Source organism: Triturus cristatus, chromosome 3_1 (assembly GCF_964204655.1).
Source record: "Triturus cristatus chromosome 3_1, aTriCri1.1, whole genome shotgun sequence".
NCBI classification, from domain to species: domain Eukaryota; kingdom Metazoa; phylum Chordata; class Amphibia; order Caudata; family Salamandridae; genus Triturus; species Triturus cristatus.
Window position 1 is genome coordinate 628,423,147 of NC_140583.1, and position 21,104 is coordinate 628,444,250.

General features: G+C 46.9%; 1 protein-coding gene across 3 annotated transcripts in view; it reads right to left on the minus strand.

Moving 5' to 3' along the window:
• Positions 1–21,104, minus strand: part of PIAS1 (protein inhibitor of activated STAT 1) — an 872,437-nt gene that overhangs the window by 336,765 nt on the left and 514,568 nt on the right. For all 3 annotated transcript variants that reach the window (XM_085644594.1, XM_085644596.1, XM_085644595.1), the window contains exons 8-9: positions 15,623–15,696; positions 13,783–13,943 (exon numbers count right to left, since the gene is read on the minus strand). In XM_085644594.1, the coding sequence (XP_085500720.1) occupies positions 13,783–13,943; positions 15,623–15,696 (235 nt within the window). The remainder of the gene's footprint in view (positions 1–13,782; positions 13,944–15,622; positions 15,697–21,104) is intronic.

Here is a 21,104-nt window from a genome sequence, read left to right on the forward strand (position 1 = left end):
CTATTAGTGCTGATTTTATTTCGAAAGGGAGGACCTTTAGTAGGTAGGGCGTGTTCTCGTAGAAGAACGCAAGGCATTTCTTGTGAGCTTGGTTCATGGGGATGTGTAAATAGGCGTCTTTTAGATCTATTGCTGCCACGAAGTCTCCTTTTTTGCAGCTGTGGGATGATCTCTTGTAGTGTCATCATTTTGAACTGCTACGTGCTAATGAACTTGTTTACGAATCTGAGGTCTAAGATTGGTCTTAATGTGAGATCTTGTTTCGGGACTAAGTAGTATGGTGAATAGTTTCCTTGTTGTGTTCTCTCCTTGGTACCTTTTCCATTGCTTGTTTTTTTATAGGAGATCCTTTACTACTATTCATAACTAAGTTCTGATTTTAGTAACTTTGTCTTCTTTGGAGGGATTGTTGGTGTGTTTTTTTTTAATTCTATACAATATCTGTGTCGTACCAAATTTAAGATCCAGCTGTCTGTGGTGATGTCTTACCATTGTTGCAGGTGGTGTGCTATTCTGCCTCCCACTGGTGTTGTGTGTGGGTCTTCTGCTGTGGGCAAGTCCTTTTGAATTTGCTCCTGCATCTCTCGAAGGCTGCCCTCTGCCTCTCCCTGTAAAGGGCTCCTTTGGCTTTTGTTGTCAGACTTGGTATCCAAACTGCTGCTGTGGGTCTTCCTGTGTTAAAACCTCCTCTCATGAAGGTGCCTCTCTGTAGTAGGGCTCTCATGGCCCTAGCCATTTCATTGTCTTTCTTTATCTGTTGTAGTGACTCATCTACTACCTTTCCAAAGAGGACGTCTCCTGGGAAAAGGTCTTATTAATTGAGGTTTGGACCTCTTGTTTGAAGCCTGATATTCGTAGCCAGGCGTGCATGCCTAACGTTGTGCCTGTGCACATTTGTCTGCTGGCTGTGTCGGATGCATCTAGGGCAGATTTTAGGCAGGTATTAGTTATGTTCTTACCCTCTTGTATGATGGATTTGGCTCTTTTCTCATCTTCCTCAGGGACCATTGCTGGTGGCCATACCTGTTAAGAAGAGCACTGGAGTTAGCAATGCTCCATTGTGTTGCTGCTTCTTTTTCCATATTTCTCTCCACCATGTCCATTCTTTTGCTCCCTCGCTCTCAGATGGTGGGCCAGTGGAAGGGTGGGCGTTGGCCCTCTTTCTTGCTGTGGTGACAATGATGGAGTCTGGCACTGTGTTTCCCAGAATGTATTTAGGATTCTTAGTTGAGGGTTTATATTTCTTTACCACACTTGGTGTTATCCCTTTAGCTGAGGCTGGTTCTTTGAGGCATCTTTTCCCTGGTCCAGAATGCTTGGTAGCATTGGGAGATATTGTATCCCCTTGGTGGATGGTTGCAAAGACTCTAGGAGGAAGCAGGAGTCTCCTTTTCCTCCTCCAAGGGGACCCTGAAGGTGTCCGCTCTTCTCTTGAGGAGGGTGTTTTAGAAGGCTATATCAACCAGTGGTGAAGCCTTAAGGGATAGCAACAGATCTCTTCTTCTGGGCTTTGTGTGTCGAGGTTGTTCCATTCTTCCGCGAAAGATTCAGAGGCTTCTTCCTCTTCTGGAGTGTAGAGTTCTTCTTCGAGGTCTTCGTGTGGTTCGGGGGCTGCCGGCAAATCGAGGATCTCTTACTTTTCTTCGGCTTCTATGGTGGGCTTCACGGGATTATGGAATCCCTTCAGCGCTTCGTCAAACTTCTTTTTTCTTTGAAGGAGTGCGGTCATTTCCACTTTGAGCCGTCTCTTCTTTTTCTCCACCTCGAGGGCCCTTTCAGTGTCTGAGGTCGTGGAGATCCCCTTCATTGGTGGTGGGGGGGTTCTGGCTTCGAAGGTGATGTCTTTCCCTTCGTGTCCTCTTGTTCAGTACTTGCCTTAGGCGTTTGCCTATCTGCCCTTGTCTATATCCCTAGGGTGGGATCCGTGGGGTTCTTTTGATCGCGGCTGACCCTCGATCATCTTTTTCTTCGACGTATGGGCTGTCTTTTGCGTTTTCCGTTTAGCGGATGCAAGTAGTGGGTATACAGGCTTCTCTGAGTATGTCCATGCACTCTTGAGGTAGGCCCAGGCAACCAAGAAATAGTACTTCAGTAGCCAAATTATTAAGGGGTCTAGGGGGCTGAATTTGTCATGGATCTGTGTTGGAGAGATTCTCATGAGGGGCAATGGACATTTATGTTATGTGATATGATTTGTAAAGCGCATGGCTGCCTCAGTGACGGGGCGTCCCAGAGCTAGTTTAATCAGAAAGCCACAACTGTGAAAGAGAGACCCGGCGAAAATGGAGGATGCAGCAGAAAATTTGATGGGAAACAACTAGGTCTTTTGGAAGGGTAGAGAACCATGGCTGTCTGGCCCACATTGGAGCCATTAGGATGAGATTTAAGGAAGTTTTCCTCAGCTTCCTGACCACAAATGGTATTAGTGGGAAAAGTGTACACAAGAATCTCTAACCAGTTGAACCATAGAGCTCCGTATATGGAAACCTTGCTGTGAATTTTGGTCATTTTGTGCTTCTGTATGTAGTGAAAAGCTCTATGTTTGAGGTGCCTCATTTCTGAAAGTAAGGGAACAGGACTTGTGGGTGGAGTTCTCATTTGGGAACTTGTTGCTGCATTCTGCTGAGCAGGTCTGCAAAGTTGTTGTCCACCCCAAGTAGATACTCTGCTAGGAGATGGACTTGGTGATGGATAGCCCAGTGCCCAACTTGCAGCACTAGGGCTGACAGGTGAGGGGAGTGTGTGCTTCTTGCTTTTGTAGACAGAATGTGCGGGCATGTTGTCTGTGCACACAAGGACTACCAGGACTTGAATCTGTTGGAGAAAGGCTTAGAAGGCTCTGTGAATGACAAACAGCGCCAGGTGATTGAGGTGAAGGCCACGATGAAGTGGCCACAGACCCTGGACTGTCTTGGAGGTGTGCCCCCCAGCAAGCAGGAGATACATGGTAAAGGTCATTAGCGGAACCAGGTCTGCGAAGGGCCTGCCCCTGCTGTCCCACCACTGTAGAGAGAGATGGGTGCTGGCCTAGATCAACACTACATCCTCAGCTACAGGGCTGGGAGGACGCAGGAGTACAGACAGTTGAGGACTGTTACAGAGATGGGGAATTGCTGCCGCTCGTCGAGTTTTTGGATTATCACGAGCTACCACGGGGACAATTTTTGAATTATCATAAGATACGAGGTGTCCTAGCTGAAATATGGGGATGGGGGCAGTAGAGTGAATATGCTACTTACCAGTATGCATCTGTTCTTGGCATGTAGGGCTGCTGACATTCATATCTGTGCATAGATCGCCGCCTAGTGTTGGGTCCGGATGTTTGCACGTTGTTGTCCTGGAAGAGTCTTCGAAGTATCCGGAGATAGGTGACTCCTCCCCTGGACTACAGTGCGCATGGGCATCCTCTCCATCCTCAGATTGTTTTTCGCCATTGTGGCAGTGATGGAGTAGATACAGAAAGTGATGACCATGCTATACAGTAATTCTGAGAGCTGCAGCTGCTACAGGCGCCGGGGAGGAGGGTGGGCGATATTAATGTCAGCAGCCCTACATGCCAAGAACAGATGCATACTGGTAAGTAGCATATTCAGTTCGAGGCATGTGGGCTGCTGAATTCATATCTGTGCATAGAATACATAGCAGTACCTCCGATTAGCGGCGGCTACCAGTGCCAGCTGCAGCGGTCTGAAAAAGAGTTTTGAGAACAGCCTGTCCTACAGCTGCCTGCTGTTTTGAGTGTACATCTACACAGTAGTGTTTGGTAAATGTATGTATAGTGGACCATGTGGCTGCTCTACATATTTCCTGTAAAGGAATGTTTACCAGGAAAGCCATGGACGCCCCTAACTTTCGTGTTGAGTGGGCTCGTGGGGGAATCGTTAATGTGCGTTTAGCCTTTTGATAGCAAATTTGAATACATTTAACGATCCATCTGGCTATACCTGCTTTTGAAATGGCGTTGCCCTTGTGCTGTGGAGAAAAGGCAACGAAAAGTTGTTGTGTCTTCCTAAAGTCCTTTGTTCTGTCTATATAGTACATGAGGGCTCTCTTTACATCTAGTGTATGGAGCATTCTGTCTGCTACATTCTGTGGATTTTGAAAGAAAACAGGCAGTTCAATAGTTTGATTCATGTGGAACTGCGATATTACTTTGGGCATGAATTTGGGGTTGGTACGTAGTACGACCCTGTTTGCGTGAACCTGTATGAATGGCTCTTGAATGGTTAGTGCCTGGAGTTCACTAACTCTTCTTAACGAAGTGATTGCCACTAGGAAAGCTACTTTCCAGGTGAGGAATTGAATCTCACATGAGTGGAGAGGTTCGAAGGGTGGACCCATCAGTCGGGTGAGGACCAAGTTGAGGTTCCACACCGGTGCTGGTGGGTGTCTTGGGGGAATTACTCGTTTAAGTCCCTCCAAGAAAGCTTTGATGGCAGGCACTCTGAATAAGGAGAGGTGCTGCCTGTTCGGGAGATAGGCTGCTATTGCGGTCAAATGGATACGTATTGAGGTGTATGCCAGATTGCATCGGTATAGGTGTAAGAGGTAACAGATTATATTTTGAATGGATGCGTCTAGCGGGTTAATGTCATTGTTGTTGCAATAAATGACAAACCTCTTCCATTTAGCTGCATAGCAAGCCCTGGTAGTGGGTCTCCTGGCCTCCTTAATGATCTCCATACAGTCAGGTGGCAGGTTTAGGTAGCCAAACTCTAGGATTTCAGGAGCCAGATTGCCAGGTTCAGCTGTTGCGGATCTGGGTGCTGAATTTCTCCATGGTTCTGCGTCAAAAGCGCGGGTTTGATCCGCAGCCTTTGATGCGGCACCACGGAAAGTTCCAGAAAGGTTGCGTACCATGGCTGGCGTGCCCATGTTGGAGCAACCAGGATGAGTGTCAGTGAGTGCTGTCGCAGTTTGCGTGCCACCAGCGGTATCAATGGCGCTGGGGGAAAAGCGTACGCAAATCTGCCGGACCAGTTCATCCATATCGCATTGCCCTGCGACTGTGGATGTGGGAACCTGGCGGCAAAGCTTTGGCATTTTGCGTTTTCGCTTGTCGCGAATAGGTCTATCTCTGGATGACCCCACTGCTGGAAGTACGGTTGGAGTACTGATGGGTGTAACTCCCACTCGTGCATTTGGTGGCTGTGTCTGCTGAGCAGATCCGCCATCTGGTTGTCCTTGCCTGGGAGGTGTTCCGCCATGAGGAATATGTTCCTCTGAATGGCCCACTTCCACATGCTGTGAGCCAGATGAGACAACTGTGGAGAGTGTGTTCCTCCCTGCTTCTGTATGTAGTACATGGCAGTCATGTTGTCTGTCCGGATCAACACGACCTTGTTGCACAGATGTACTTTGAATGCCTTCATGGCTAGGAAGATTGCCAACAGTTCCAGAAGGTTGATGTGCATCTTCTTTTGTTGTGTTGTCCATAGTCCCTGCACTGTGTAATTGAGTACATGAGCTCCCCATCCCTGGAGAGACGCGTCCGCTGTCAGTATTATTTGTGGAACAGGCTCTTGGAACGGTCTGCCCTTGCAAAGGTTTTGTGGATTCCACCAATGCAGAGAGTTGTATGCCCGACCGCTCACCAACACTAGGTCTTTCAACTGTCCTTGAGCCTGATTCCACTGACGTGCTAAGCACTCCTGAAGCGGGCGCATATGTAGTCTCGCGTGTGGGACTATGAAAATGCAGGAGGCCATCATGCCTATCAACTGCATGAACACTCGCGCAGGAAGGGAGTGTTGGGGTTTGAACTTGGAAATCAGCATTTGCATGCTGCTGATCCTCACTAAATTTGGCTGAGCTGTGGCTGCCAGAGTGTTTATGGTCGCACCTAGGTACTGTTGTACGTGTGCGGGTTGGAGATGTGATTTTGGGTAATTTAGTGAGAATCCCAGACTGTGAAGGAGCTGAATGGTGCGGGACATGTGGCTGGCACATTGCTGGGCTGACTTTGCCTGAACAAGCCAGTCGTCCAGGTAAGGGTAGACGTGAATGTGTTGCCTCCGTAGATGTGCAGCCACGTTAGCTAGGCACTTTGTGAAAACTCTGGGTGCTGTTGTTACTCCGAAGGGGAGGACTTTGAATTGATAGTGCTGACCCTGAATGGTGAACCGGAGATATTTCCTGTGTGACGGGTGTATGGGTATGTGGAAATACGCATCTTTGAGGTCTAGCGTGGCTAGGAAATCTCCCTGCCTGAGGAGTGGGAGAACCTGCTGCAGGGTGAGCATGTGAAAATGCTCTGAGAGAATGTAGTGGTTGAGGGGTCTCAGGTCTAGAATAGGTCTGAGTGACCCGTCCTTTTTTGGTATTAAGAAGTACAGAGAGTACACCCCTGTTCCCTGCTGGTGTATGGGCACGACCTCTATTGCGCCTTTTTGCAGCATACTTAGCACCTCCTGCTGTAATAACGCTAAGTGCTCTGAGGACATAGGACGGTGCCTTGGCGGTATGGTGGGTGGAGTGGAGGTTAATTCGAGACAGTAACCGTGTTGGATAACATCTTTGACCCACCGGTCTGTGGTGATGGAATTCCACGTGGACAGGAACCGCTGGAGTCTCCCCCCGACAGGTGTTATGTGGTCGGGGGGGAAGGGAGAGGGCGTCACTGTTTCTTCTTGGGGGAGGACCTGGTATTGCCGTAACCACGTCCTCTGCCCTTGGTGCTGGAGCCACGATATCCACCTCGGGTGTTTTTATCGTAGGAACCCTGTGTGCCCCCTTTATTGTAGGTTTGTTGTGCCCCCTGTCCTCTACCTGCACCTCTATTTCCGGGGCGACGAAAGGAGCCACTACGAAAAGTCTGCGTTTGCAGAGCCCCCATTGACTTCGCAGTGTCCGTGTCTTTTTTTAATCTTTTCTAAGGTGGTGTCAACCTCCGGTCCAAATAAGTAGTCGGGGTTGACCGGCTGATTGAGGATGTTATTTTGGACCTCAGGTTTGAATCCGGAGATTCGTAACCAGGCGTGTCGTCGTAGCATGACGCTAGTGTTTATTGCCCTTGCAGCTGTGTCTGCGGCATCCAGTGCACACTTGATGGATGCGTTTGTGAGCAGTTGTCCCTCCCTGATGAGGAGCTCCGCTGCCTCTTTGTACTCATCTGGCAGGTGTTGGAGTAGGGTCTCTAATGTGTCATAGTGTGAACGGTCGTAGCGAGCTAGGAGGGCCTGTGTATTGGCGATGCGCCATATGTTTGCTGCCTGGGCTGCAATCCGTTTGCCGGAGGTTTCTAGAACCTTGGACTCTTTGTCCGGGGGAGGAGCATCACCAGTTGTCTGCGAGTGTGCTCGTTTGCGAGCATTGGCAACTACAATGGAGTCCAGAGGCAACTGGCTCCTAATGTACGTGGGGTCCCCAGGTGCGGGTTTGTATTTTTTCTCGATCCTGGGGTTTATGACCCGTGCCCTGGTGGTTTCTTTGAAAATGTCCTTTGCTGGCTTTAGGACACCTTTTAACATGGGCAGAGTTTTTACAGTCCTCTCGGAGGATGCGAAAGTGTCCACCAAGAAATCATCCTCGATAGTGTCTGAGTGGAGTTGCACTCCATGATTGGCTGCGGCACGTTCAATGAGGGCGTTGAATGCAGCAGTGTCCTCTGTGGGGGACGTTTTTGCGCCATAAAGTTGTGTGTCCTGTGTATCCAGGGCGGCACCTGGCTCTATGGGGTCATCCCAGACCTGATCAGGGTCTTGCTGGCCCTCAGGGTCCATGTCTTCGGGGTAGGTGGTGTCGTCACCCATGTAGTCCTCCACTGCATCCGTGTCGGAGTGCGTTGGAGAGAATGATGGATCTGTGTAAGAGGTGTGGATGCGTTCATAAAGAACTGGTTCCGATTCCGCCGGCATTTTTTGTTTTAGCGGGATCCTATAAGAGTCCAAAGCGTGCCCTGAAGTGATCTTCCGCTTTTGGAGCATAAGTCTGCCGGTGTCGGCGTCGATGAAGTGGGACGGCGATGTCCCAGTAGTCGAGTGTTCGGTAGATGGGGACCTTGTCTGTGTGACGCGGGTTCTGATTTTGAACATTTTCGGCGCCGTGGATGGTGGCAGACCAAAGGTGATGTTGGCCGGTGCCGAAGGTGCCTTCTGTGCCCGTTTCGGTTCGGAGCCCGACTAGGTCTGGAGGGCTGCCTTTTCCCTGATGCGTTTCAAGGACGCTGCCACTTGTTGCACCTGGAACGCCGATGGTTCTTTGGCGCCGATAGGTTCCGTATCGGCCGGCGTGGACTTCTTCGAAGTCACCGGGTCATCGAGCCGAGGAGGGGTAGGAGCCGACGACGGCGTCGATGAATGTACCTTAGTCGCTGCCTTCGAGGTGGATAGCGATGCAGTGGCCATTTTCACCTTGATGGCTGGTGCCGATTGTTTCGGTGCCGGGGGCCTCGGCGCTTTGACGGTACCGATGGATTTCCTTTTTGGGTCGGCGCCGACATCGGCTGCAGCGAGTTCGGCATCGAAGTCCTGTTTGGTGCGGTCGGAGCTGACGGGTTTGGCTTGCGTCGAAGGTGTGGTGGTCCTCGAGCCGACCAGTGTCAGTTTCACTTTCGGTTTCTGTTGAACCGGTGCGATGATTGGTTTCGGTTTCGTGGTAGGGAAACCAGTCTTTTTAGGTAACAATGGCTCTTGCTGAATGTCCGTGGCCGGGCCAGAGGGCGGGGCCGAGGAACTGCGGGATTGGTCTTGGGTAAGGCCCGAAGGCGATCCCTCAACCGGAGCCGTCGACTGACCCATTGGGATATCCTCCATTTGGACGGGTAGGCCTTGCTCCTCACCGGAGCTACCTTCTTCGGCCCCTAAGGCCTCATCGTAGTCTCCTACCTCATCGTCGGCTTCTTCCCTGTGAAAAAGCTCTTCTTCGACATCTTCCGATCGGGAACCGTGTTCGGAAGTGGGGCTGGAGGGTGTATTTTCCACGCTTTTGACATCTTCGTCCTCGGTGCTGAAGATGTTGGCCGGGGCCGGTGCCGCTTGCTGCGCTTCCAGTCGCGCGGCTCGTCGATTCCGTAGAGTCTTCTTGGATCGGAATCGGGCACAGGCCATGCATTTCGATTCATCATGATCCGGTGAGAGGCATTTGTTACACACAGGGTGGACGGCGATATGGGGGTATTTGGCGTGGCAAACAGGACACCGCTTGAATGGGGTCCTCGATTCCATCGTCGAAGTTCAGTCGATGGTCGGATTGAATGGATCCGAAAAGTTGTTAAAATCGCGAAACTAGTCTGTAAACTGTCGATACCGATCGGAAACAGTACCGTCGAAAACTAAAGGCCTTTTGGCCTGAAACTAGATTTTCCTAACTTGAGTCAAGATAAGCACATCCGAACCCAATGGCGGAAAAAAACAATCAGAGGATGGAGAGGATGCCCATGCGCACTGTAGTCCAGGGGAGGAGTCACCTATCTCCGGATACTTCGAAGACTCTTCCAGGACAACAACGTGCAAACATCCGGACCCAACACTAGGCGGCGATCTATGCACAGATATGAATTCAGCAGCCCACATGCCTCGAACCTGGACACACATGCAGTCTTACAGGCAATGGTGACACTGGGCTCGGCTGGGCATTTAGTAAAGTGGCTCTACCAGGGGATAATGCAGATGACATTACATCCGTTGCATCGGTTACGGAAGAGGTGGGAAGGTACACTGACTAAGCAATTGACAGAGAAAGAATGGGAAAAGGTTCTGGGTGGCCCCAAAAAGGTGTCCCGAAATGCGGTGTTTAAATACTTGCAGTTTAATTGGCTTCACAGAACTTATCTCACGCCACATCGTCTGAACGTGGTATATGGGGGGAGATGAACAGGCCTGTGTCTGTTGTGCACAGAGAGATGCGGACTGCAACCATATGGTTTGGTCCTGCCCGAGGCTTCACGAAAATTGGACGAAGGTAGTGGATCTGATAAATGGGGTTCTGTCCCTGAGACTGACATGCGTCCTGGAGGCTTGTCTTTTGGGTTTATTTCCGAGACCTAAATCCAAAAGGTTGGGGCTTCAATTTGTAGATTTGGCGTTGCTCCTGGCTACGAGGCGAATAGCTCTTACGAGGAAGGCACGGCAGGCTCTGTTAGTGACCAAATGGGAGGCTGATGTATCCTGCTGGGCGAGAGCTGAGGAAAGGGTTTTGATTAAGGAAGATAGAATCACGAAACGGCGTAAACCACTAGCGGAGCCCTAGGCAGATATAGTGAAGGCTTGGGAAACATGATATTCGCCTACGCAGCCCCCGGATACAGACCCGACTGACTCTGAAGAATAGGGCAGAGCACACTCCTACTGTGTCTCGAATGAGTGCTGGGTAACAATTGACTACGTGGCATTTGGTTTAACAGGGATGGATGGAGGGTGAGGATGGGCTCCCAGGTGGCACATCATAGGTAGGAAGAAAGGTGCCACCACCCGGGTTTCTCCCTGGTCCCACAGACATCATTGGCCCATGGAGTATGAATGGATGACACTGAATATGGACCCCTGGTAGTTTGTTACAAGGTTTAGTTTTATACGTATAATGTAGGGACACGGAGTGAGTACTCGTGTTCAGCTTTTTCTTTTTGTATTATTATATGGAGTCTATTATCTTCCACACTAAGACTGTATTTCTGTCTGAATGATACAATTCTGAATTTCTGGGAATTATGTACAGCGATGGTGGGGAGAGTTAAAGATCAACCTGGATACTCCCAACTGACAAATTGATTATGATAAGGGAACTTCCTATTTTTCTTTTCTTAATTGTTATTTGTATGTGTGTGGTAGCTGTTATTGTGCAGATATGTAATTTCGACAGTGTTAGAACTTAAGAGAAACTGGTTACGATCAAGAGTGGAAAATAGATAACAAATTGTTAGCCAACATTAATGCATATTGTATTGAATACCACACCAACATATGAGTATTGTGCTTAAGGTTCCCATGCATATAGATGTATAAATATGTGGAATGTATTCTTGAAATAATACTAAATGCCAATAAAATAGATATTTAAAAAAAAAAAAAACCCTACATCCTCTACTTGAACCTGCACTTGAGACCATTGGTTTGACAGACATTTCTGAAGTGGGAGTATATGTATTCTGGCATAAGACACTATTTCAATACATGTGGCCATCATACCTAGTAGATGCATTATTGAGTACTCTGGAAGTGGAAAGAGTGGAAGAAAAAGAGGAAGAAGCTGGTGAAATGCCAGCACATTCAGAGCTGGAGAAAGCTTTGCACACAAATGGGTTTAGGACTGACCTATAAAGGGTTGGACTTGGAGTGTCTCCAAGTGAGATTTTGTAGACTTTAAGGTGAACCATGGGCTGTGCAGGAGGGAGACATGGGTGTGGGTTAGGCATTTCTGTTTGCTTACACTCTTGATCAGCCAGTTGTCCAGGGTGGGTTCCTCCCATCCTAAAACTAACGGATACCACCAGTTCCACAAATCAGCTCTTAGAGGTAGAGGTTCCCTTACTTGGCTTTTGGAGCAATTAGTCAGGGAAGTACTATTGTAGCCCCTTTATTTCCTCCCAGTGAGCTCTATCATACCGGGAGAGGAGGCTTACAGAATTTATGATGCGTCAATGTGTGTTTGCAACCACTACTGCTCTTTTCCCTGCTGCATCAATTTCCTTGTTCTTGTCAGGAGGCAGTGTGTCGCCCACGGCCTGGGCTGCTGCTAATTTCCTAGCAGTGGAGACAACCAGGGAGTCTGGTGGGACAGAAACCCTGCTGTAGAGCAGGTCAGAGGACACTGGCTTATACTTTTACTCTATATGAGGTGCGCTTACACAGGATTTGACCAGTTCCATGAAAATCTTGGTGGTGGATTTTTATCTTGCTCTTGAGCATGTAGAGGTACTGAACGGAATGCTGTGTCTTTGAGATCGTCTCCACCTAAATATTGTTATCCTCAGGGGTGACATGGAGGTTTAACTTATGGTAGGCAACTGTGCGTTAAATTATAATGTGGTGTGCCTTCGCATCATCCGACTGGGTGGCCCTGACTGACATGTTCTAGATCTGGATATGAGAGGCCAAATCATAATCCTCCCAAGGATCAATCGAGGGACCAGGGTAGACTGGTGCAGTCTTAAGCCAGGAACAGAGGCTAGGTCTGCCTGTATCTGAGTAGGACTCCAGTGAACCTTGAGAGGAAGTCCTAGGAGGTGAGGGTGGAGGTTGTATTGGAGGAGGTGAAGGTGGTGGTGGTGAAGGAGGAGCAGAACAATGTCCTTAGGCCTCGTTGAGCGCAAATGAGGAGCAGCAGTGGAAGGACTGCTTCAAAACCTGCACTACTTTGGCAGGGTTTTCTGAGGAAGAGATCTTACCAGTCTGCATGTGGATGATGAGCTATTTTTGTCTTCTGTACAGGCCCTGCTGTAGCCTCTCGAGGATAAGGCTCTCCGAAATCTCATGAATGGAGGGCTTCGGAGCTGATGGTGGTTTTGGTGTGGATGGCACTTTGGGCCTCAATGGTGGCTAAGATTTTCAAAGTAATGGCATCAACAGGTGTCCTTGGACTCGAGGCTTACCAAGGGTTAAGGCTCCTGAAAGTATCTTTCTTTGGCTCCAAGGGCTTGTGGCGGTGTCGACCAGCGCTCTGGGGCCACTGGGAACCTGGAGGTGGTGTCAGCTTAGGCACAGCGCTTGATGCTTGTCCCCCAGATGGACGGTGCTCAGCTCCAATGTGGGTCGTTAATGAGTTCTGAGAGGCTTGGATAGCAATAATACTCATGCGAGGCATGGTTTTCAAATGAGAACTGGAGCAGATAACAGGCAGCTTACCAGATTCCTATTCTTTGGCGTCGAGAAGGTCAGCCTGATTGAAAATATCTGTTGTTTTCTAGGACTATTTAGACATTTGGTGCCGGCTCTCAGAATGCCCCGTCACTGCCGCCTAATTTTCCTGCCAAGCAGGAGTCGTACCAGCTCTCCTCATGCTCCGGCAAAAGGCAAAATTTGCAGACAGCATGGATATCCAGCCTGGGGTATTTAGAATGTCACTGTGGGCATCTTCTGAAGGGAGTTCCTTGCATAACCTCGAACGAGTCTTCACTCTCCAAAGGTAGTCTCGAGCATGTGGTGGCTCGAAGGGGCTCTTAAGGCAAAATGGCCAAGTTGCTCGACGACAATGGGCTCGCGGAGTGGAACAAGCACTGTGAAAATGAAGAAGTGTGTCAAAGAGTCTTCAAGCAATTGGAAGAAACACAAGAGATTCTGAGGCCATGACAGAAGCAGACTAACTCATCAACACAAGGAGCAACATTGGGTCAGGCCCAAACCCGATGGCAGAGAGAAACAATGGAGACAGTGCCACTTTCATCCACGACCAGAGGAGGAGTCACAGAGACCTCATGACTCGAAAGACTTCTTTGAAGAAAAACAAGTTGCAATCGTCCAAGCCCAACACTAGATGGTAGGAGTATGAGAGCATGTGCATCTACAGTCATACATGCTACAAACAAAATATTTTCCTGAACTTAAGCACGAGAAGGACACAAGTCATCCACAAAAAATGGTAACGATGCTTTGCTTCAGTAGAAGAAATCAGATGGAAGCAAATAACAGGAAAGTTAACCAATGGTAAGCAATGGGCTGGCACAAAGCCACCAACGTTTTTGGTATGGTCCACAACAGGTTTTAACATCAAAGGCAAGACCTAAAAAGGTTACTAAAACCAGACTAAATTCCATTCAGGCAGGAAGAGAGGATTGATGTCACCTTATTGCAATTTTAATTACCTACAACCAAACTTGAACGAGTTTCAAAAGCTTTCCACTAGACTCACCCGTCGATAATAAGATGCTCATAGGGTCCCTTCTTATCACACACAGGACACACCCACGTTGGTTTCTTCTCATTCATTTGTATGTAAAGAGTAGCATCAAAGCACTGAAGGTGGGAGCACGTCAGAGCTCGGCAGGGAATAGTGAGTCGCATTTTTCCAAGCTTTAAGAAAGCAAATAGGGGACAAAAAGACAAGGTCTAGTCACAATCCTCATAAAACATTTTCCCATTAAGCTACAAGTTTCTTTTCCAGAGGATACGAATAGTCTCACTGCACAGCTTACCAATCAATAGCAAAAGAGACCCTAGGGGTGCAAATGGAGTTTGACTAATATCCTTCCAGTAGCGGAGAATTCTGTAAAGGTTTCTTGCATTTACTAATTTTTTCAGCATTCCACTAAGAAAATGTAGGTGTGGGATGCGTTGCAGTCCTTTTGCTTGCCTAGACAAAGTTGTGTTCGGTGAAGTGTAGTTTCATTTTTAACATCTGGAAGATAGCTTTATCTGTCTGCCAGAGATTATGCAATTAACAGACAATATCATCAACATCCACCTCCACAATTCCTATTGGGAAATGTCATTCATGTTCAGGATCAGCCAACACTACAGCTATTGTGCGCTTTAAACGTCAATCAGATTGGTTTCAGCGTTAGCTTCTTTATCGAGCTATTTCAATGTCACTGGACAACCACTTGTACAAGTTCACGTAGGTAAATGCATCCTATTTCTTTTCCAATGCCACCTGCTTGGGCGGAACCACCTGTCTGGAGTGAAAGCTATCACTTAATGAAGATCACTTTACTGAGAACAGTATGTGAAGAGAACTACATGTCAGATTTCCACTGTTTGTGTGCAGTGGTTATAGAAGCATCTCAGTACTGACCCCTGAAGAAGCTGGTGAGCATCTTCTTTGCAGTCTTCTATGCTGATCTCAGACAGCATAAAATCAAAATTTGTATCTCTCATAAATCCAGAACAGGCATGAGAAATGAGATTCTGTGGCACCACTTGAGATTTCATTAAAAGAAAGAAGAAAAAAACGTCTTCACAAGAGAGGAAAACGGGAGCCCCAATAGTGGTGCACCTCGGGTTTTGAAGGCAGACCTTGAGGGCTGGAGCATATGTAATCTTAGTACTCATCTCTGCTAATAATTTTGGAGGAACTTTAAGTTCTTCTGTTTCAATAGTGACAGATATACCTGCAAGTACTTAGGTAGACTTTAAAACCAGAGTCTGCACTTCTGTTACTTTTTACAGGTGGTGCCTGAACAGTTTTGACAGATTATTGATGTATATGGATCTTGAGACTGTTAATTGACAAGGATATTAAGAACTTCTGTATATATGGGATATAACAAGATCACCTTTGAGTTTGAGAACAAACCTAACTGCAGCAAATAAACTACATGTGAGGTGCAATTTTGTACAGGAAATCAAACAGGTGTAACAATTCCTCACAGAAAGGATGTGCATATAGCAATCGTAAAGTAGAGGTTTTGGAACAAAAGTCTAATAATTAACAAAGGTTTGAGTAGACAGAACTAGTCAGTATAAGAGCACACATGCAACTAGAACCTACAGTGTAGCAACAGGTAGCAGAGTTGTCACACACAGGGTGTCACATGAACTTTATTAGTTATCAGCATGTATGTGTTTACAAATCCTGCATACAAGAAATCTTTTCATGTCCTTGACTCACAATGGTATATTTGTTTTCAAAATAGCATATCATAGTTCTACACAGAAAGTGTAGATCATCACTGGAAAACTACAGTGAATAAACTAAAGATATCTTCGCAATTTGTTTAATTTCAACTAAAAGTAATTTACTTGAAACTTACCGGACACAGTAGTGATACTCGCAAACTGGTGGTGGCTATTTCACTGTCCGGATCTGCCGTCAACTTCTCTTTAACTGCCATTTACAAGCCCACAAAAGAAAAAGTAGATACACTTAAGTGCAACTATCCCTCCTAAAGAACCACGTTAATATTTGGTTGCCAACATACCAATCAGAGCCCGAATACTCATCCTTTTACCCAAAACCTCCCAGCATACCACAGCCTGAAGATTTACAGCTAGTAATATCATAAACCTCTTAGGTCAACACTTAATGATTGAAGGACATTCTACTAGCACACACGACCACCCCAGTATGGTATACCACACACATAGCGTAGCAACTTGATCCAGCACAGAAAGCATCACATTGCTTAAATCCTATATATCTGTGCCCTTGGAAAGACGATTCACAGATTCTGATATGTATTTTCTACTGATTAACAGACATCACCAGTTTCTAGAGTCCTAAGAAAGAAGACCTGAATAGGTTAAACATGCAGGTGAGCTAGATGTTAAGGTTAGGTAAATGCTACTGTACAAGCAGGTTAGAGCTGGTATTCTTAAAGATTCTTATTTTTGGTGCAAATATTGATCTGCAGGAAAGACTCTGGAACACGAGTGGGTATGGGTCTTCCAAAATCCTACTGGCAGTGATAGAGAGGAGGAAGAAGGGGAGCACATACTCAAACAGTCATAGTTAGCAGTCAAGATTTCGAGATGGGTCTAGTGTCTTGTTTGGAATCAGTATCTTGTGCTGATTCAGTTGACTTATTGAACTTTATAAGATACATATTCCGATTCTCACACTAATTCTTATTTTGAGTATCTTTTTAAAGAAAAGAAAGTATGACCCTTTCACCCATCAGGAATGAGAAAATAAAAGATATGCTCCTTAATCAACTGGGAAGAGTTTTGTCATTGAAGAGATCACTGATGAGTCATCTGTAGGCATCGCTCTATCTTTTCAAGCTCCACTAAAGCCACTTGATATCTTCCACAGACTCTATTCATTATTCCTTTGACAGATTAAATGCCTTATTACTTTAAAAGTGCTTTCACAAAAGACACTTAAAACCACATACAAGGTGTATAAAAGCATAACTATAATAGAAGATCAAAAGATTAGAGAATTTAAATGCAATCTTAATCACTAAATGATTTTTCAAAAAAATATTAGTAACTCAATTACCATACAAGAGAATATCCAAAGAATTTCAGACAATAGCAGACATTTATTGTTGAAAGATTTAACAAAGTACTTCCTCGTACATTGCTATTAAATATTTAGAAATGACCGGGCAGACACATTTTCTTGGTAAACATAAAAGACTGAGAAAAAAGAAAACATGAATCATATCCTGTTTCCTGGCTCTGCAATCCAGACATGCAGGATGAAAATAGGTCCCCTCCTTTTTAATCCATGTATTTTCTCTGAATGTTAATTGACCAAACTTAAATTTAATAAAAAAAAAAAAAAAAAAAAAAAAATTATATATATATATTATATATATATATATATATTTATTTTCACTCACTGAAAAAAACATAGGTTTCAGGCACGTTATAGTTGGAAATTAGCATTTAAAAAACCTTAGAAATTCACTGAAAAACCATAGTTTTCAGGGGCGTTATAGTTAGTTGGACATTTCACTTGTACAAAACCATAGAAATTCCCCCGTTATAGTTAGTTCAGCTAACTATAAATCGCGCCCCGCAATGCACTGCTGATGACGTCACATATTACATCACTCATGACCTCTCAAATGACATCACTGATGACATCATCCAGTGAATGTGTGTTTTTGTGAAATTTAAATATGTTTTTTATATGGCTAGGTCGATTAAAGAATAAGTGGGTATATAAGTGTATAAATGGATGATTTTGTTTGTGTATAACTGACTTATTAAGTGTATCTTAGTGAATACATGGGTTAGTGAGTAACCTTTAAATGTGTGAATATCTGTCTCTCACTTTGTGTATAAGTGGCAGCATGGGTTGGTGAGTAGCTACATGAGTGCCTATATGGGTTATTAGCTTGTTTTTTGAGTATCAGTATGAGTGTCTGGGTGGTTTGTTGGGGGTATTACTTTGTGCATAGATGCATGAATGAGTGAGTCAGTGTATGTGTTGAAGACAGCATGTGTGCAGGACTGTATGGGTGTGTTGGTAAGTGAATGACTCTCAGTAGTGTCTTTATGAGTAACTACATATGTTTTAAACGAGTATATGTGAGTATTGGTGTATGTAAGTGAGTATATGTGTGAGTGAGAGATTGGAAGAGTACCTGTATAAATGAGTATGTGTTTCTATAAGTGATTGTTTAAGAGAGTAAGTATGTGTTTCTGTAGAAGTAAGTGCGGTGGTGTGTGTATAACTGTATACGCAAGTAAATGGATGTTTGATACTTTCTTTGCATGTGTGACTATGTGTGTGAGTAACTATGGATGAGTGGCGGTGTGTAAGTGTATGTATAGGTGTAGGAGTACATATGAGTGAGTGAGTGCATGTATGAGTGACTGTATAGGACTTTTGGTGGATGTGTGTATAGATCTTGGAATTAGTGAATGGGTATGTTGTAACTGGTATTGGTGTGTCCATTGTTTTGAAAATGGTATTTAGTATTTTAGAGTGTGTGTATCAAAGGTTATATTAGGGTGAGAGGAGGTCTGCTGCTCTATCACAAGGGTGATGTCATCAGTGATGTCATTTGAGATGTCATCAGTGATGTCATGAGTGATTTAATATGTTACGTCATCAGCAATGCATTGCGGGGGCGCGAGTTATAGTTAGCTGAACTAACTATAATGGGGGAATTTCTATGGTTTTGTACGAGTGAAATGTCCAACTAACTAGAACGCCCCTGAAACTTTCTAAGGTTTTTTAAATGCTAATTTCGAACTGTAACGTGCCTGAAACCTATAGTCTTTTTAGTGAATTTCAAAGGTTTTTTAAACGCTAGTTTCTAACTATGCCTACAGAGGTTGGACATGTGAAGAAAGAAGAAAAAACGCAAAGAAAGAAGCAAAAGAAATGCAAAAAGAAGCAACAGAAGTCCACAAAGACGAAAAAAGTGCAGGAAGAAACAAGACATGTGCAAAAAAGAACCAACAGAGGAGCAGAAAGAGGCCTTGTTGCAAAATCAGCCTGTGCTCACAACGTTTTCAGACGGGTACTGGTGGTAACTGACTGACTAACCAGGCCTAGAGCCAGTGCTATAAAGACACTTATAATACAGTAAAAACACCTACATATACTAGGGAACACTATGCGTTGGGGTACCCCTGTGATTAGCATGACCTCCTCTGTAAGCCCCTAGTACATCATAGGGCAGGGGGATTCAAATTACCTTTAAGTCAGAGGAGCAGAAATATGCTACTTTAACTAGTAGTCGCGTTTGCAGAGTGGTGGAGAAAGGGTGGTGGGCGTCCAACCAATGCTCAGGAATTCCATTGCGTAGGACTTACAAGAGGTACCAGGAGGGATTCTTGGCCCCCAAACTCCCTCAGGACTAAATTGGGCTTCATTCCCCATCCCGTAGTCTGCCACGAGGCACGTTTGCAGAGTGGTAGAGAAAGGAGGCCATGGCCTCCGAAGACGTCTTAGCAAACCCACTGTGTGGGACTTACTGTAGGTAACAAGAGGGTTAGTTGGCCCCCAAGGAGATCCTTGGGGGCCAACTTTCCAAACTATTACCTCCAGTCAGTCCCACACAGCAGCATTGTTAAGTACTCGTACCAAGCCATGCCCACTTTGCCCACCACTCTACAAACACACTCCCTAGCACGCTCTTGGATGGGGATTGAAGTCCCCTTCACTGCTAGGGGTCCTTTAGGGGCCAACTAGCCTAACTTTAACTCCAGTAAGTAAGAGGTAAACAAAGGCCATGCCCTCTTTCTCCGCCACTCTGCAAACACGCCCCCTGGCACGTTGTAAGTTGGGGGATTAAGTCCCCTTGAATCCTGAGGGTCCCTGGGGTCCAACTAGCCCCCCAGATACCTCTAGTAAGCGCCACAGAGCTGAGTTGCAGAGAGGTGTAAAAAGGGGTGTGGCCTGGGCCACCTCTCAGCAACGCAGACCTGTTGCGGTTACTGGAGGTACCTGGTGGGCTGGTTGGCCCCCAGGGCCCCTCAGGATTGAAGGGGAATTAATTCCCCAACTTAAAACGCGCCACAGGGCGTGTTTGCACACGTCACCTCAGGCCCCGCCCCCTCCCTTCACCACTGTGTAAACACGCCCCGTGGCACGTTTTCAGTTGGGGGATTAATTCCCCGGGAATCCTGAGGGACCCTGGGGTCCAACTAGCCCACCAGGTACCTCCAGTGTGCGCCAGGGAGCTGCCTTGCAGAGAGGTGTTCCGAGGCCACGCCCCTTTTTACACCTCTCTGCAACGCAGCTCTGTGGTGCTTACTGGAGATACCTGGTGGGTTCGTTGGACCCCAGAGACCCTCAGGATCCAAGGGGACTTAATCCCCCAACTTAAAACATGCCACAGGGCACGTTTGCACACATGTGACCTCAGGCCCTGCCCCCTCCCTTCACCACTGTGCAAACGCGCCCCGTGGCGCGTTTTAAGTTGGGGGATAAAGTGTTGGTGCGAGGGGGTGGGGCCTCCGGCACAAGCAAGTTTTTTTTTTCTTTTTTTAAGAAGGGGGGCTGTGTGGCCCCCCCTTCCTTTTCCATTTTATGGGCCCTGGGGACCCCATCCCCCAGGGCCTGACCCTATTTTTTTAACAAATGGAAGGGGGCCACATCCCCCGGGGCATAACCAGAGTTTTAAAAAAAAAATATATGTATATTTGGAGGGGGGCTGCATGGCACCCCTCCTCAGGCCATTTATGGCCCCGGAGACCCCATTACCCGGGCCAGCCTTTGCGTGTTTAAAAAAAATATATATATATATATATCTTTTATTATGAGGGAGGGGGGCCGCATGGCCCCCTTCCCTGGCAACTTCTGGCCCCGGGGACCCCATCCCCCGGGGCCTGGCCTCTCGTTGGGGACCGTGGGGGGAGCCCCAATTCTCCCACAGTCCCTGTCTGCTCCCCACGTCCTGCGAGAGCCGGCATTGCTTTTTCACATGGGGAGCTGCTGACATGCAGCTCCCCGTGTGGAAAACCAATGTGGTTTGGATTTTGGAAGAGAGAGCAGGTTTCCTGCCCTCTCTTCCAAAACCCAAACCACAGTTTGCTATGGGAGGGCGGGAGCCGCGAGGCTCCCGCCCTGCCATAGCAAATAGCAGTGTCCCGGGGTGGGCACCCCGGGACACTGCAGGAGCCGGCCCTGGGGGGTGGCGGTCCCCAGGGCCATCACAGGCTCCACCATTGGCAAAGCCCCGGGGAGGTGGTGGTCCCAGGGGCTCGGAGGTCCGTCACAGACCCCAAAATTTTAATATTAGTTCCCCGGGGAGGTGGCGAGGAAGCTGGGGGGCCGTGTGCCCCCGCAAATTAAACAATAAAAGCCCCCCCGCAACTAATTAATCA